Source organism: Siniperca chuatsi, linkage group LG16 (assembly GCF_020085105.1).
Source record: "Siniperca chuatsi isolate FFG_IHB_CAS linkage group LG16, ASM2008510v1, whole genome shotgun sequence".
Taxonomy (NCBI): domain Eukaryota; kingdom Metazoa; phylum Chordata; class Actinopteri; order Centrarchiformes; family Sinipercidae; genus Siniperca; species Siniperca chuatsi.
The window spans coordinates 5,247,789-5,262,298 of record NC_058057.1 but is presented as its reverse complement, the minus strand read 5'-3'; the positions used below and the strand labels follow the sequence as shown (position 1 = coordinate 5,262,298).

Sequence of the window (14,510 nt, the reverse complement as noted above, 5' to 3'; positions counted from 1 at the left end):
ATTGAGATGGTGGAGCAGTGGGCAAATAAGTGGGTTTTAAGTTATCTGTAGCAAAGACACAAGTAATATGTTTTTTTTGACGTCATAAAGAAATATCCTTGAAACTATATGGCCAAACACTTGAGCAGGTAAATGTGAATAGGCTTCTAGGAGTATTGTTTAATGAAAAGCTGACTTGGAGGCAGCACATCGATAAAGTAAAAGACAAGTGTAAAAAGGTCAACAATCTCTTAAGGTGCCTGTCAGGACGAGACTGGGGAGCAACCAGAGCATCATTGTTGAATGTATACCAGGCCCTTATGAGAGCTACATTAGATTATGGATGTGTAGTTTATATGTCAGCAGCAGAGAGTCACCTTAATAAACTGGATGTGGAGCAGGCGCAAGGACTAAGAATATACAGTGGAGCATTTAAATCATCTCCAGTAGCTGCCATACAAGTTGAAATGGGGGAAATGTCATATGGACAAGAAGAGTGAAACTTATGCTGGCACACTGGGTTAATCTGCAGGGTCATAGTAGCTCTCACCCTGCTAAGGCCATCCTGCAGGATTATTTGGGCAACAATAAAACCAATTTTAGAAGCTTTGGATGGATAGGAGATATAAAAGCAGAAAGTGGTGGTTTATGTAACATACAATACAGTCTAACAGTCCCATCTTCAGATATTCTTCCTTGGCTATTTGTGATGTGAATAGTAGATTTTAATATACGGCAACAACTGAAGAAGAAATCTGAACAGGGATCTGCTGGGAGGATAGCACAAAATTACACTGAGCAGCACTTTGCAGATAAGTTGGTACACTTACAGATGGTTCAAAAGACCTGGAGACTGCACGTACAGGAGCTGCAGTGTTCATACCACAATGTGAATTAGCTATTAAGAAAAGAGCCAAGCTTCTAGCTATTTTGATAGCTTTGCAATGGTTAGAAGAAAACAACAAAAATAATGCACTAATTGCATCTGATAGTTGGGCAGCACTCACAAGTATTAAATCTGTGAAATCAAGCAGACAAGACCATCTTTTTAAAATGTAATTTAATGTACAGACTGCACAATAAGGGTCTGACAGTTTGTTTCGTTTGGGTCCCTGCTCATGTAGGAGTAGTTAGAAACGAGGATGCTGATGTGCTGGCCAAGCAATCACTCAGATAACAAACAGTAAACATGAAAATTCTGCTTTGTAAAGCTGAGGGTAAAACAATTATAAAGAGACAAATGCAAAAAGTAAGGGAAAGGAAACTGGGACATAAACAATACAGGAAGACATCTTTATAATATCCAGAAACAGGGTGGGTTGGGAAGAAGGCTGGGCAGGAAGGAAGAGGCAGTCATTACCTGTCTCAGGATAGGACACATTGGACTTAATAAGACACTTCATAAAATAGGTAAACACTCAACTGGTAGACATTGACATTGTGGTCATCATGAATCTGTCCAGCATGTGCTGCTGGAGTGTAGGGCCTATGAGGATGAAAGGAAGGAACTGACATCAGCATTAAAGAACATACTTGGAGATGTGGCACAGGGAATATACAATCACCTAATTAAATGGAAAACGGGCATTAGAGGAGGTCGAGGAAGTGCGAGATGTCAGGAAAAAAATTATGATGGAGGAAATTAAGGTCATTCTTAAGTTTAAGGTGGGGAGCGAGATAACATCGATTAGTCCAATAACGTTGACAACTGGGTGGAGGAAGGCAATTGGGGATATAGAAATGGCAAAGGTGCTGCGTGATGGCAGTTTGTTGGTAAAGTGCAAAAATGTGGAGCAGAGAAATAAAGTGAAAGTGAAATTGCAAACAGTGTGTAAAAAAGAAATAATGGAAAGAAGGATAGTTGGTGAGAAGAGAGGAGCTAGGGGAGTAATAACGGGAATCCCCATCAGAGAAAACTGGGAAGAACTAAGGAAAGTGATGAAAGGAGGAAAAATCACAGGAATTAGACAGCTGCAGGCCTTCAGGAACGGGGGAAAGTGGATAGTGAGTCAGTACTGCTTCAGTTCAATGATGAGGTGCTTCCTGAAAAAGTGATGGTAGGCTACATGAGCTTTAATGTAAGAGAATATGTTCCTCCTTTATATGTTATAAATGTCAGCGGTATGGTCATACGGCCAATGTATGTAAAGGAAAGCAAAGATGTGGAAGATGTGGAGGAGAACATGCATATGGAGAGTGTGGAAGCAATGTTCAGGTTAAATGCTGTAACTGCGGAGGAAACCACACAGCAGCGTATGGTGGTTGCACCATCAGGAAGCAGGCAGTGGAGATTCAAAGAGTAAGAGCAGAACGGAAAGTAACATATGCTGAGGCTGTGAAAATTATGATGGAGGAAATTAAGGTCATTCTTAAGTTTAAGGTGGGGAGCGAGATAACATCGATTAGTCCAATAACGTTGACAACTGGGTGGAGGAAGGCAATTGGGGATATAGAAATGGCAAAGGTGCTGCGTGATGGCAGTTTGTTGGTAAAGTGCAAAAATGTGGAGCAGAGAAATAAAGTGAAAGTGAAATTGCAAACAGTGTGTAAAAAAGAAATAATGGAAAGAAGGATAGTTGGTGAGAAGAGAGGAGCTAGGGGAGTAATAACGGGAATCCCCATCAGAGAAAACTGGGAAGAACTAAGGAAAGTGATGAAAGGAGGAAAAATCACAGGAATTAGACAGCTGCAGGCCTTCAGGAACGGGGGGAAAGTGGATAGTGAGTCAGTACTGCTTCAGTTCAATGATGAGGTGCTTCCTGAAAAAGTGATGGTAGGCTACATGAGCTTTAATGTAAGAGAATATGTTCCTCCTTTATATGTTATAAATGTCAGCGGTATGGTCATACGGCCAATGTATGTAAAGGAAAGCAAAGATGTGGAAGATGTGGAGGAGAACATGCATATGGAGAGTGTGGAAGCAATGTTCAGGTTAAATGCTGTAACTGCGGAGGAAACCACACAGCAGCGTATGGTGGTTGCACCATCAGGAAGCAGGCAGTGGAGATTCAAAGAGTAAGAGCAGAACGGAAAGTAACATATGCTGAGGCTGTGAGGATGTGTAACAGTGAAAGAAGAGAAGAGGGAGTCAACCAAAGTCATCCTGAAACAAATGCAGGAACAGCACAGATACATAGGGACAACACAGGTATATCAATGGACAGGTTAGTGCTGTTTTTAGCCTACGTCATTAACTGCTCAGAGCAAGTAAAAACCAAGACAGAAAAAATCTAAATCATAGTAAAGGCAGCAGCAAAATTCCTAAATATGAAAGATTTATCATGGGAAAAGATACATGCTGACCTTAGTCAGGGAGAAGGGACCTCAGAGACAGCTTCACATATCATACCATAATGTTATTACTATTACAATGGAACGCCAGAAGTCTGATAGCAAATGGACAGGAGTTTAAAGGCTACATTGATAAGTTAAATAGGAAACCAGATGTCATATGCATGCAGGAGCTCAAGCGAAATCTGGAGTTCATTATTAAAGGATACACAACCATATGCAAAGATAGATACAATGGAAATGGTGGAGGGTGTGCGATATTTATTAAAGAAGGTATAAAACATAGACGGTTAAGTACAGTACAAGAAATGGAAGTAGAAGTAGTTGAAATTTGGTGCAAGAAAAAAAAAAGTATGAGAACAGTAAACTTATATAACCCATGCAAAAAACTAGAAAAGGTAAAACTAGAATCAATACTGGAACACTGGAGAGGTAATATCATCTGGTGTGGAGACTTCAATGCACACAGCACAGTATGGGGTGAACGAGAAGATTTAAATGGAGAAATTGTAGAGGAACTAATGGACAAAAAGGAACTGGTATGTTTAAATGATGGATCGGGTACAAGGGTAAATTTGGTGAAGGGAACAGAATCGGCAATAGATCTCACTTTGGTATAACAGTCTTTGGTCGGGGAAAGTAGGTGGGAAGTAATTAAAGGAAATATTATAGGGAGTGATCACTATCCTTGTTGTGTAGTACGATCTTAAGGTTGAACCCACAATGCAGAACACTCGAGATATAGTTAAGTAAGTCACTCTTTATTGACAAGCAAGGCAGAGGGGGGAAAGAGGGAAGATCTCCGGAGCAGAGTCCTCCACGTAGTCTTCGAAGACTTCAGGGAAGGTAATGTTAACCTTGGTGAGGAGACTGGTGGCGGAGGGGGGTAGAGACCGGCCGTCAGCGTGATCACCAACACAGAGCAGGATGGATCCCCAAGGTCTGGCTCTGTAGAGAGGTAGATGAGGAGAAGCACAGCGGAGTATTGGAGAGGCAGGCAGGCAAACAGGAATCCAGACAGGAGCAGAGACGACAGCAATCACTGGCACAGGATAATCCTGTGGCAGAGCAAAACCAGGATAAACACAAGATATAAGTAACTCTTAGTAGAAGGTGCTTAGCAATACTCAGGAGCCGTGACATAGTGGTCGTACTAGTGTACATGGACGATCTGGCGTTGGTGTAGTGGGAGAGCCAGGTATTTAACTGGAGACTGATGAGTGATAGAAGACAGGTGAGCCGGTGATCAGCAGCAGGTGTGGAGCCCACAGAGCCAGACCATGTGACAAACACACACACATACACATCCAAGGACAACTAGGGGACGCACAAGACACATCAGGAAGGGGAAAACAACAGAGAACACAGGGCTGGGGGAGATCAGGTGGCAAACTACCACAATCCTATATTCACAAGTATTGAAGTAGAACAGGATGAGAGAAAAGGAAGATGGAAATTTGAAGAAGCAAACTGGAACAAGTATAGAATAATAACTGAAGGGAAATTAAAGGAGATAAATATGAACCAGATAATTGATGACCTCAATGCAGAGATGAACTGTAGGAGCAGCAGAAGAGTCAATACCAAAAAGAAACGGTAGGAAAAGGAAAAAGATAGTTCCGTGGTGGACACAAGGATGCAATTCTGCAATAAAAAATCGAAATAAGGCCTTTAGAATCTTGAAGAAAACGCATAATTTTCAGAATCTTATTGACTATAAAAGAAAGCAGGCAGTAGTTAGGAGTACAGTAAAGAGAGTTAAAAGGGAATTTTGGAAGAGGTACTGTGACTCACTAGGAAGGACTACACCATTAGAACGAGTATGGGGGATGATTAAGAGGATGTCTGGAAACAGAAAAGAGTATGGATATCCTATAATGAAAGATGGGAGGAATGTAGTAATAGAAGGTAAGGAGAAAGCAGAGTTATTAGCAAGGACATTTGTTAAGGTACATAGTGCTGAAAATTTGAATAATGAGGAAAAGAAACAAAGAGATAGAACAATAGGAAAAATGTAGAAGCTCTGCAGGATGTTGAGGAAGACAGAAGTGCAATAAACATGTTGTTTACTATAAGAGAGCTAATAATGCATTAAGAAAGTCGGGGAAAGCAACGCCAGGGAGAGACCAAATAAGTTATTGTATGCTAGGAAACTTAAGTGATAGCAGTAAAGGAATATTATTAGGATTATATAATAAAGTATGGGAAGAGAGATGTTTACCAAGTCAATGGAAAGAGTCAAAGAATTACCAAAGTGGATTTAGAAAAGGAAGAAGCACAATTGATACGGCTCTGTGTTTAGAAAACGAAATTAGGAAAGCTCAAATTAATAAGAGTGTTTAGTAGCTGTATTCTTTGATGTTGAGAAGGCGTATGACATGTTGTGGAAGGAAGGGTTAATGATAAAGTTACATCAAATGGGAATAAAAAGGAGAATGTGTAGATGGGTTAAAAACTTCTTAACAGCGAGGTGGATATCACTAAGGGTAGGAAAAGAATATAGTTCCAAATATTTGGTGGAAAATGGAAATCCTCATGGGAGTATAATCAGTCCAGTTCTGTTCTCGATCATGATAAATGAAGTGTTTAGTAGTATAGATGGGTCGATAGGTGTCGCACTATTTTCAGATGACGGAGTTATGTGGAAAAAGGGAAGGAATATAGACTATGTAGTCAGGAAAGTGCAAGAGGCAATAAGGAAAGTAGAGGGCTGGGCAATAGAGTGGGGTTTTCGATTTTCAGTGGTAAAGACAAAGGCTGTATTTTTCACAAAAAGGAAAATTCACGACCAGATTAAACTTGAACTCTATGGAGAAAGTTTAGAGAGAGTAGAACAGTTCAAGTATTTAGGTATTTGGTTCGACAAGAATCTTACCTGGTATATGCATATAGGGAAAGTGGTTGAAAAGTGTAAAAAGGTACTGAATATTTTAAGGTGTTTGAGGGGTAGAGAGTGGGGAGCAAGCAGGATTTCTCTGAAAACTGTATATATTGGATTAATCAGGGTAGTGCTAGACTATAGCAGCATAGTTTACTAATCAGCATCAAAACATTATTAAAGAAATTGGATACTATACAATATCAGGCCTTGAGACTCTGCTGTGGTGCCATAAAAACTACTCCAGTATCAGCCTTGCAGGTGGAAATGAATGAAATGCCACTGGAAATCAGAAGAACCCAATTAGCGCTAACATACTGGGCAAACTTAAAGGGCCACAAGGAGAATCACCCTACTCAGAAGGTGTTAAAACCATGCCAAGAGAAAGAAAAATGACAGATCAAGAGCTTTGGTTGGACAATAGGAAATGCGGCTAATGGAATAGGGATAGGGAATATAATGTTAAGCTCCATGGTACCGTTCTCTGTTGTCCCACCTTGGATATTAAGAGAGATAATGGTGGACCTGCACCTACTGGAAAGGAAGAAAGAGAGAAACATAGATAGGAACCAAGTCAACATATATATAGAAGGAAGTTACGCTGAGTATACTAAAATATACACTGATGCATCAAAAGCAAAAAGTAATAGAGTAGGAGTTGCATTCATAATCCCAGATTTAAATGTAATGTCAAATAAAAGAGTTAGTAACAACCTTTCAGTATTCACAGGGGAAATGTTGGCTATTCTTTTAGCCCTTGAGTGGACAGAAAGCAGCAAACCAGACAAAGTTTTAATAGGTTCAGATTCTAATAGTACGTTAACCAGTTTCAAGAGTATACAGTCAGAAGCAAGACAGGACATTATGCTGGAAATAGCTATCTATCTTCAGAATTACAAAAGCAGGAATAATAGTGAAATTCATCTGGATTCCAGCACATATAGGGGTAGAAGGAAATGAACTGGCAGACAAATATGCAACAGATGCAACCAAGAAAGTAGAAGTAAATATGACAGTAAGTTATAGTAAAGCTGAAGTTAAAAGCATAATTAAGGTAGAAATGAAAAAGAAATGGCAGGAAATTTGGAACAGGGAAACAAAAGGTAGGCAGTACTATAGTATCCAAAAGAAAGTAGGAGAAATGAGGGAAACCAGTAGATCAAAAAAAGAAGAAGACATTATCTCAAGGATGAGGTTTGGGCATACTGGTCTTAATAGTACACTGAAGATAACTGGTAAACATGGGACTGGTATGTGTGAGTACTGTAACATACAGGAAACTGTAGAACATGTAATTATCCGTTGTCCTAGGTACTAGCAGGAAAGACAGATGCTAAAAAACAAACTGGCAAGAGATTGCATTAAGTTCAGGCTAAAGGAGTTACCCCAGTTGAACTCAGGTCATGTGGGGTACAGGGCAATATTTAGGTTTTTGGAAAAGACAGGACTTAAAAGAAGACTATAGGGTAGGATAAGCCCATTCTGATACACACTCCATTTCAGAAGGTGGCGGTAATGCACCAAAAGCTGTTTGCCAACCGCCATAAAATATCAGAAGAAGAAGAAGAAGAAGAAGAAGAAGAAGAAGAAGAAGAAGCAGAAGCAGCAGCAGCAGCAGAATGAGTAAGAGTCTAGTCTAGTCTGATGTGGGACTTCCTGGTCAGACAGTGCCTTTCACAAGAATCAGAAAACGCAATTTGTCAGACTTCTGTCCGCTAACTCAATACATAATCTAAGTCATCGGGTTTCAAAATTATTTCGACTGTGTTATTTCGCAGCGGTTCCCAAAGAGGGTATTCATCAACGTTACTCACCATCAAAGTTAGCTAGTAAGCTAACGTTAACGTTAGGGCTCTGCTGTTCTTTAGCGATGTCCGCTTCGGCTGGATGCTCCCCGGCGGGCCAGAGCTCGAGCCTTGGCCCTGGTATGTCCATGTTTCGCTGGCTAGAAGTGCTGGAGAAAGAGTTTGACAAGGCCTTCGTGGATGTGGATCTGCTGCTCGGAGAAATAGACCCAGATCAAGTTGATATTACGTACGAGGGTCGGCAGAAGATGACAAGCCTAAGCTCCTGTTTTGCTCAGCTCTGTCACAAAACCCAGACGGTTTTCCAACTCAACCATAAACTAGAGGTTAGTAACTGTTGTATGATGCACGGTAAGTGGAGGTTATAGTTCTCATTCAGACTCTCCTGCCGAGATCTAAAAGTGATGACTGGTAACGTTATGCCATTCTTGTTCCAGCGGCATATGCCGATTGAGAGTGGTGGTACTGTCACTCTTGGCTTTTGGTATGTCGCTCCCGTTCCAGTCTTCTCACCGGCATATATCGGTTCTTATTGACATATGTTACTACCAGTGGTGCCTGGGGAAGTGGGTATACTCTTAATTTATCCAAAAAATGTTTTCAAAGCGGTCCGTTCAGCAAAGGTTTATAAACAGTGAAATGTAAGACTAACTTACTCTTGCATATTTAGTTCACCCAAAAATGGGCCAGTAGTATACAAGGTAATTTATTTATCACTTTACAACACAAGGTTATATAATGAAATGAAAGTTTGTAGTCTCTTCACGCTACACACATTGAACATAACAGATAATTACATTCATATTAAAATAGCTGAACATATAAAATAAATAAAAGATATAAGATAAAACAATATATACAGTTATTTAGATACATATATACATAGCCTACACGTAGCCTATAGACTCAGGCAATAATTCTGCTGCACATTTTTTTTTTAATTTGTATATGGTTGAATGTAAACAGCAGATAGAGATAGTGATGATATTGTGGTTTCCATCTTCGCATAAAAAGTTTGACATCTGGAAATAGTGTCCATCCACTTTGCCTGTGTTTGATCACAAAGCATTATCGATGTAAACACAGAGTCCTCCTCCAGAGTCTTGCGCTCTGTCAGCTTGGAACACGGTCCGCCTGTCAAGTGCTTGATCCAGGATGTTGATGGGGCAGATCTCTGTAGGGATGTGGGCACAACAGTCTCTGATTTGCATTGCTTGGCCAGTCTGAGTCCCATTTTGTCCAGACTAGACATTAGCCAGGAGCAGCCTTAAGTCCAAGCTGGGACTGCATGGCTTCTATCCCGGCTGTCTTTCCTCTCCTCTTGGGTGATCACAGCAGCTGCCGTGGTGCCTGGTCCTGTTGATCTGGCTCAAGGTTCACTGCTCTATAATCCAAACCCTGGCTTCCTTTTCTGATGACAACAATGATGTATTACTGTCATAGGTAGCCTAATAGGCCTACGAGTTTCAGCAGTAAAGAAGAAAAATTTAAAAAAGATGAAAAACAAGAATGTAGCTAGAAGAGTTTGAAGAAGCTACAGGCCATAGCATCTACACGCGTAGTCGTTGCCATAGCCAAAATCTTATGATCCAGTCGATTTGAATAATTTTGGCTTATCACTTTAAATCAAATCCAATCAGACATCATTCAATGATGCTTCAGCAATAAAGTTACAAAAAATAACAGATTAAAACAAAAACAAAAATGTAGCGAGGTTTGAAGGAGCTGCCAGCCGCTGCATCTACATGAGCAGCTGTTGCCATGTGTTAAGTATTTGCACATTGTTGCTTAACTTCAATTAAATTTTATTTATATAGCACAAATCATAACACAAGTTATCTCAGGGAACTTTTCATATAGAGCAGGTCTAGACCGTACTCTTTGTAGTATTATTTATTACAGAGACCCAACAATTCCCACCATAAGCAAGCACTTGGCGACAGTGCACAAGTTTACCTGATTGCTGTTCCCGCAATTCACTCTCATGGTGTTTCTTATTTTCTCCGCTTAATCCTCTCATCGAAGGTGTAAACACTGACACCCGCTTTGACACGAGGGGAAGGCAGGGCCCTTGCAAAATTTGCGGGGCCCTACGCAACTTGCGTAGTGAGTGTTTAGGGCCGCGCGCTCTGCCTCCTCATGCCTAAACCCAACCAAAGAAGGCAATAACACGCATTGGAGGGGATTTAGAAGTGGGTATACACAATGCCGACTGAAAAATAAGTAGGTATACACCGTATACCTGCGTATACCCTGCACTACACACGGCTCTTTTGCGTGCCTAGGACTTTTTTCTTTTTGCCGTTGTATCGAAAGAGGTATCGAGTATCATAATACTAGTATTGTATCGAAGCTTAAAATTCTGGTATCATGACAGCCCCACCCCATCAGTGTGCACTCTGGAAAGGCAGTTAAGACAAGTGGTTTCCCATTGTAAGATACAGTCCTAGTGGGAGGCCACATGAAAGGAGTCCTGCTTGGACTGTTGTATATTCTCTGAAGCCAGTGCAGTGTTGACTCTGACCTGGCATATCTGCCTCTGGTGTCCTTCCCCCTTCCCCCCCCTTCTTCCACACTTCTTTGCATCTATTCACCCACCCCTCTTCTTCAGGCTCAGCTGGTGGACCTGCGTTCTGAGTTGACTGAGGCTAAGGCTGAGCGGACAACGGTAGAAAGGGAGGTCCATGACCAGCTCCTGGAGCTCCATGCTCTCCAGCTGCAGCTTCATGCCAAGGAAGGCCAGGCTGAGGACTCTGACTCAATCAAAGACAGACTGGTAGGTAGGAGGAGGAGATGCTATCCACAACCTTCAAACTGAATAAATTTAAGTTTTACAATAGGGCAAACTATTTTTCTAAAGATATTTTTGGCATTTTGCCTTTGATATAGACAATCTAGATACAGAAAGAAAGTGCAGGGAGAGAGGGGGACGTGACATTAAAAAAAAAAAGGTCAAGGGTCGAACCAAGGACTTTACAGCTGTGTGCGTCTTAACCACTCTGTTACTGGAACTTTAACTCAAGTTAAACAAAATAAATCAATAAACTCCAGGAAAAAGGGTAATCATTTGGTTATACTTATTGATGATGTTTTTGGCAACTTCCTGCAGTCTGTGAGCCAGGCATCATGGATTCAGTGTCATGCGTAGATGTTGTTTAATACTGACTCAAAGTATGATGTTGGGAAGCTGAAGAAAAAGTATCTGACAGAGGTCTCTAATTTCAGGATATTTCATTGGAGGTCCAGTCTGGGCCAACTAGACAGAGCCTAGTCCCAGTTCTATTCATAAACAGTGTGAATGTTCCCTGCTTTATAGGACATTTTTTTTACACTGCTTTCTTAAAAAAAGCAAGCCATATTTTTGATAACAACATTTAAACCACACAAAAATCAATACCCAAAACCCAAGTTAAACCTACACACACATGCGCACACACACACACACACACACACACACACACACACACACACACACACACAGACATACACACCTGGGGGAGGGTACAAGAAACTAAGAGAAGTTCATCTTAACCTTGTGTCAAGGACACAAACGCTTCTTGCAGTACATATCATCCATAAGTGATTGTTAAATGCAACCCATCAAGAATAGGAGTATACAAGAACAAAACAAAGAAAGAAAAAATACAAATGTGATCAGATTGAGTCCAGATGTTGTAAAAAGGAACCACAAGATTCTTCTCATTTATGTTGACATTTTAATTTATTAGATCGCAAATTCTCCATGTAAATAACTGAGACAAGTTCGTGCAACCAGTTTCTGAAACATGGCGGAGTTGGTGTCTTCTAGTCTTTGAGAATAACTTTTTTGCTAGTACTATGCCCAACAATAGAGTTGTTTGAATGTGTGAAGGGAGAATTAAAGAGTCCTCTGAGCATCCAAATAGAGCCAAGTCAGGAGAGAGTCCTATGGTAAACCCCCCAAAAAAAACAAAAAAATTCTTGACCAGAATGGATGAATTAGTGGACAGTTCAAAAATAACGAATGTAAATCAAATGACGTACATTATCACAGATTGTAGATGGGTAAAATTTATGTAACATGACATTAGAATAATGGAACCGGTGAATCACTTTGAACTGAATTAACCTGTGTCTGCTGTTTATTGAACAACTATGAATATGAGAAAGTGCAGTCCTCCATATTTTATCAGGCAACACAGCATTGATTTTCCTTCTTAATACAGTTGACACAAAAAAGCAAGACATTTAATCTCATCCAGAGGATGATATAAAGGTTACTGTTGCCGTCCCAAAAACAACCACACTTTTCTATTTTTGGTATTTCATTAAGAGTATTATTAAGTCAGACGTTATTCTGTATTTAGGTGTTCAACTGCACACTGAAAATAGCCTCTTGAATAATATATGAATGCAGAAAGATACTTGGAGGCCGAATTTAAAATCACACATAAACCTCCTCTTTCTATTTAGTTTCTTACTGTATGTCTTGTGTTGTGTGGTATGTATCTGCATGAAACCTCAGCTTAACTTTAGCGACATCTGAAACTATTGACCTGGTGAACAATCAGAATCAGAAATACTTTATTGATCCCTGAGGGGAAACTCTTTTGTTACAGCTGCTCACTATCACGTCAATGCACACAGGAATAGAAGTACTAAGCAAATCAAAATATAATACACTATTATACAATTAAGATGAATTAAGTACAAAGTGTATATAAGTATAAAAGCTAAATAAGTGAATCACCCTACAGTACACTGCCTAGGTAATGAAAAAAGAAATAAAAACTAAATTATAAATATAACAAGCAGCTACTGACGTGTCTGCACAACATGTCTGTATACAAGTTTAAGTTTTACATCATCCCACATAATGAGCCCTGTTGTATCAGAACGTGCTCAATGTTTCCCAACTCACTGTACTACACAATCTTCATGACGATGTTGTTCAGCTAGTACTAATGTATTTGCACGCTAGCAGGGTATTGCAGGGTGTCCATAGAAGATTATTGAAAATAATGTAAAGAATTTATTTTTGGTCATTAAAATCAGACATATTTTAATATAATTTCTTTTAGAAAGTTATGCACGTAAAACAGATTTGAAGCCTAAAGCTATATTTCAGTTTCACATGTGTAAGGTAATTTATGTGGCCAGTGTAGGCTGCTGTGGTGCTCCTTACTCCTGCTTTCCCATTCCTTCCACTCCTTTCATTTAACTCTTTTTCAATATTGATGTGCATATTGCTTTACAATATATCTGCCACTTGTATTGAATAGGGCTGCCACGAGTAGTTGACGTAATCGATGACGTCAACACTGAAAATGCATCGACATCATCAATATTTTTAACTGATGTATGGTTTTTCATTGTTTTTCTTCAATATCACTAAGTGGGGCAGGTGTGTTTATTTGTGCTTTAGAACATAACCACTGTGAAACAATCAGAAAATAATTTAAACGTTTTATTTCTCTGATTCACCGGCTTTCTACCAGTGCTCCCTCTCCTTATTCACTCTCTGTCGCTTGACCACAGCTGTCTCTCTGTCTCTCTCAAACAAATGAACACAAACCAAAGGACGCTTTGTGGTATCGCTATTTTTCAGCATAGACTGCAAGCCAGACACAGACGTCGAAGCTGGGTACACAAAATAAACCAAGCGAGGACACAACTGGGAGAGTATCATAGTTTTGTCCATGAACTGGTTTACTGACTGTGGGGCAGTGTGACCGGGCTGATCGCTGGATTGGCCACCGCAGCATGACGTCGCATTGCGTTTCTGAAACCATAGTGTTGTCTATTCATTAGTAAGGAGAGCTTTTTAATATATTTTGTCCTTGTAGCTGTTTAATATAAAGCCATAAAGTCGCCTGCCTGCTACCTTTACAAATTCCATTGGCTTATTTTATGTTGACTGACGGTGCCAGTGTGTGTGTTTATTTTTATCATGTTGGAGTTGCCATTTTAAACCTACAGTTTTGCACTTTAATATGTAAACGTTTGTTTACATTTTGTTTTGTGATGCATTATAGAATGACATACATTTTGTCAATGAACTCGATAGATTAATCGATAGCAAAAATAGTCGTTAGTGGTAGCTTTAGGATTGAATGGTTAACTTCCTCACAATCTCTGTTGCCTGAAATTAGAATTTCTCTAATCTATGACTTTTTTCCATTCTTCCTCTGCCTCTTCTCCCCTAAAGCCTCCACCAACATTGGAAGAGATGGTAAGTTTGTTTATGGGTGTATTTTGTAGAAAATCAGATTTTTAAAATAAATTGTTTGGATTGAATATAGATTATGTAGCTACACTTAACACAACTAGTGATTCATTGACACTTATAGGCAGGAGCTGAAAGGACTGGAACATGAATTATAACTGTTTTCCTGCTTACTAACACAGCCAAGCATTCAGTTGTCCATGGGTCACACTTGCTGTATATGCAAGTACGCAAATGTCTACTTCCGTGACATGTTTCTAGTACTTACCAACCATGCTCAAGTGCATGTTAATGCTGCAAGCATTTGGATGTTTTTCAGAGCACACTTGGTTAATGAGGCCATCCCATCACT

General features: G+C 39.9%; 1 protein-coding gene and 1 long non-coding RNA gene across 6 annotated transcripts in view; one reads left to right on the top strand and one right to left on the bottom strand.

Moving 5' to 3' along the window:
• Nucleotides 1–4,015: 4,015 nt before the first annotated feature.
• On the bottom strand, nt 4,016–6,620 carry LOC122862902. Its single transcript, XR_006374869.1, has 2 exons — nt 4,425–6,620; nt 4,016–4,328 (listed from the first exon to the last, which is right to left on the bottom strand). It is a non-coding gene; the product is annotated as an uncharacterized LOC122862902 (long non-coding RNA).
• Nucleotides 6,621–7,702: 1,082 nt separating this feature from the next.
• gopc (golgi-associated PDZ and coiled-coil motif containing) overlaps nt 7,703–14,510 on the top strand; it is a 31,457-nt gene continuing 24,649 nt past the window's right edge. Inside the window, exons 1-4 of one of the 5 annotated variants that reach the window (XM_044168760.1) lie at nt 7,703–7,771; nt 8,017–8,279; nt 10,565–10,729; nt 14,141–14,164. In XM_044168760.1, coding sequence (XP_044024695.1) covers nt 7,768–7,771; nt 8,017–8,279; nt 10,565–10,729; nt 14,141–14,164 — 456 coding nt within the window. In that variant the 5' untranslated portion in view covers nt 7,703–7,767. Of the gene's footprint in view, nt 8,280–10,564; nt 10,730–14,140; nt 14,165–14,510 lie in introns of all 5 variants that reach the window. The other 4 variants (XM_044168762.1, XM_044168761.1, XM_044168763.1 and 1 more) reach the window with 4 other exon arrangements.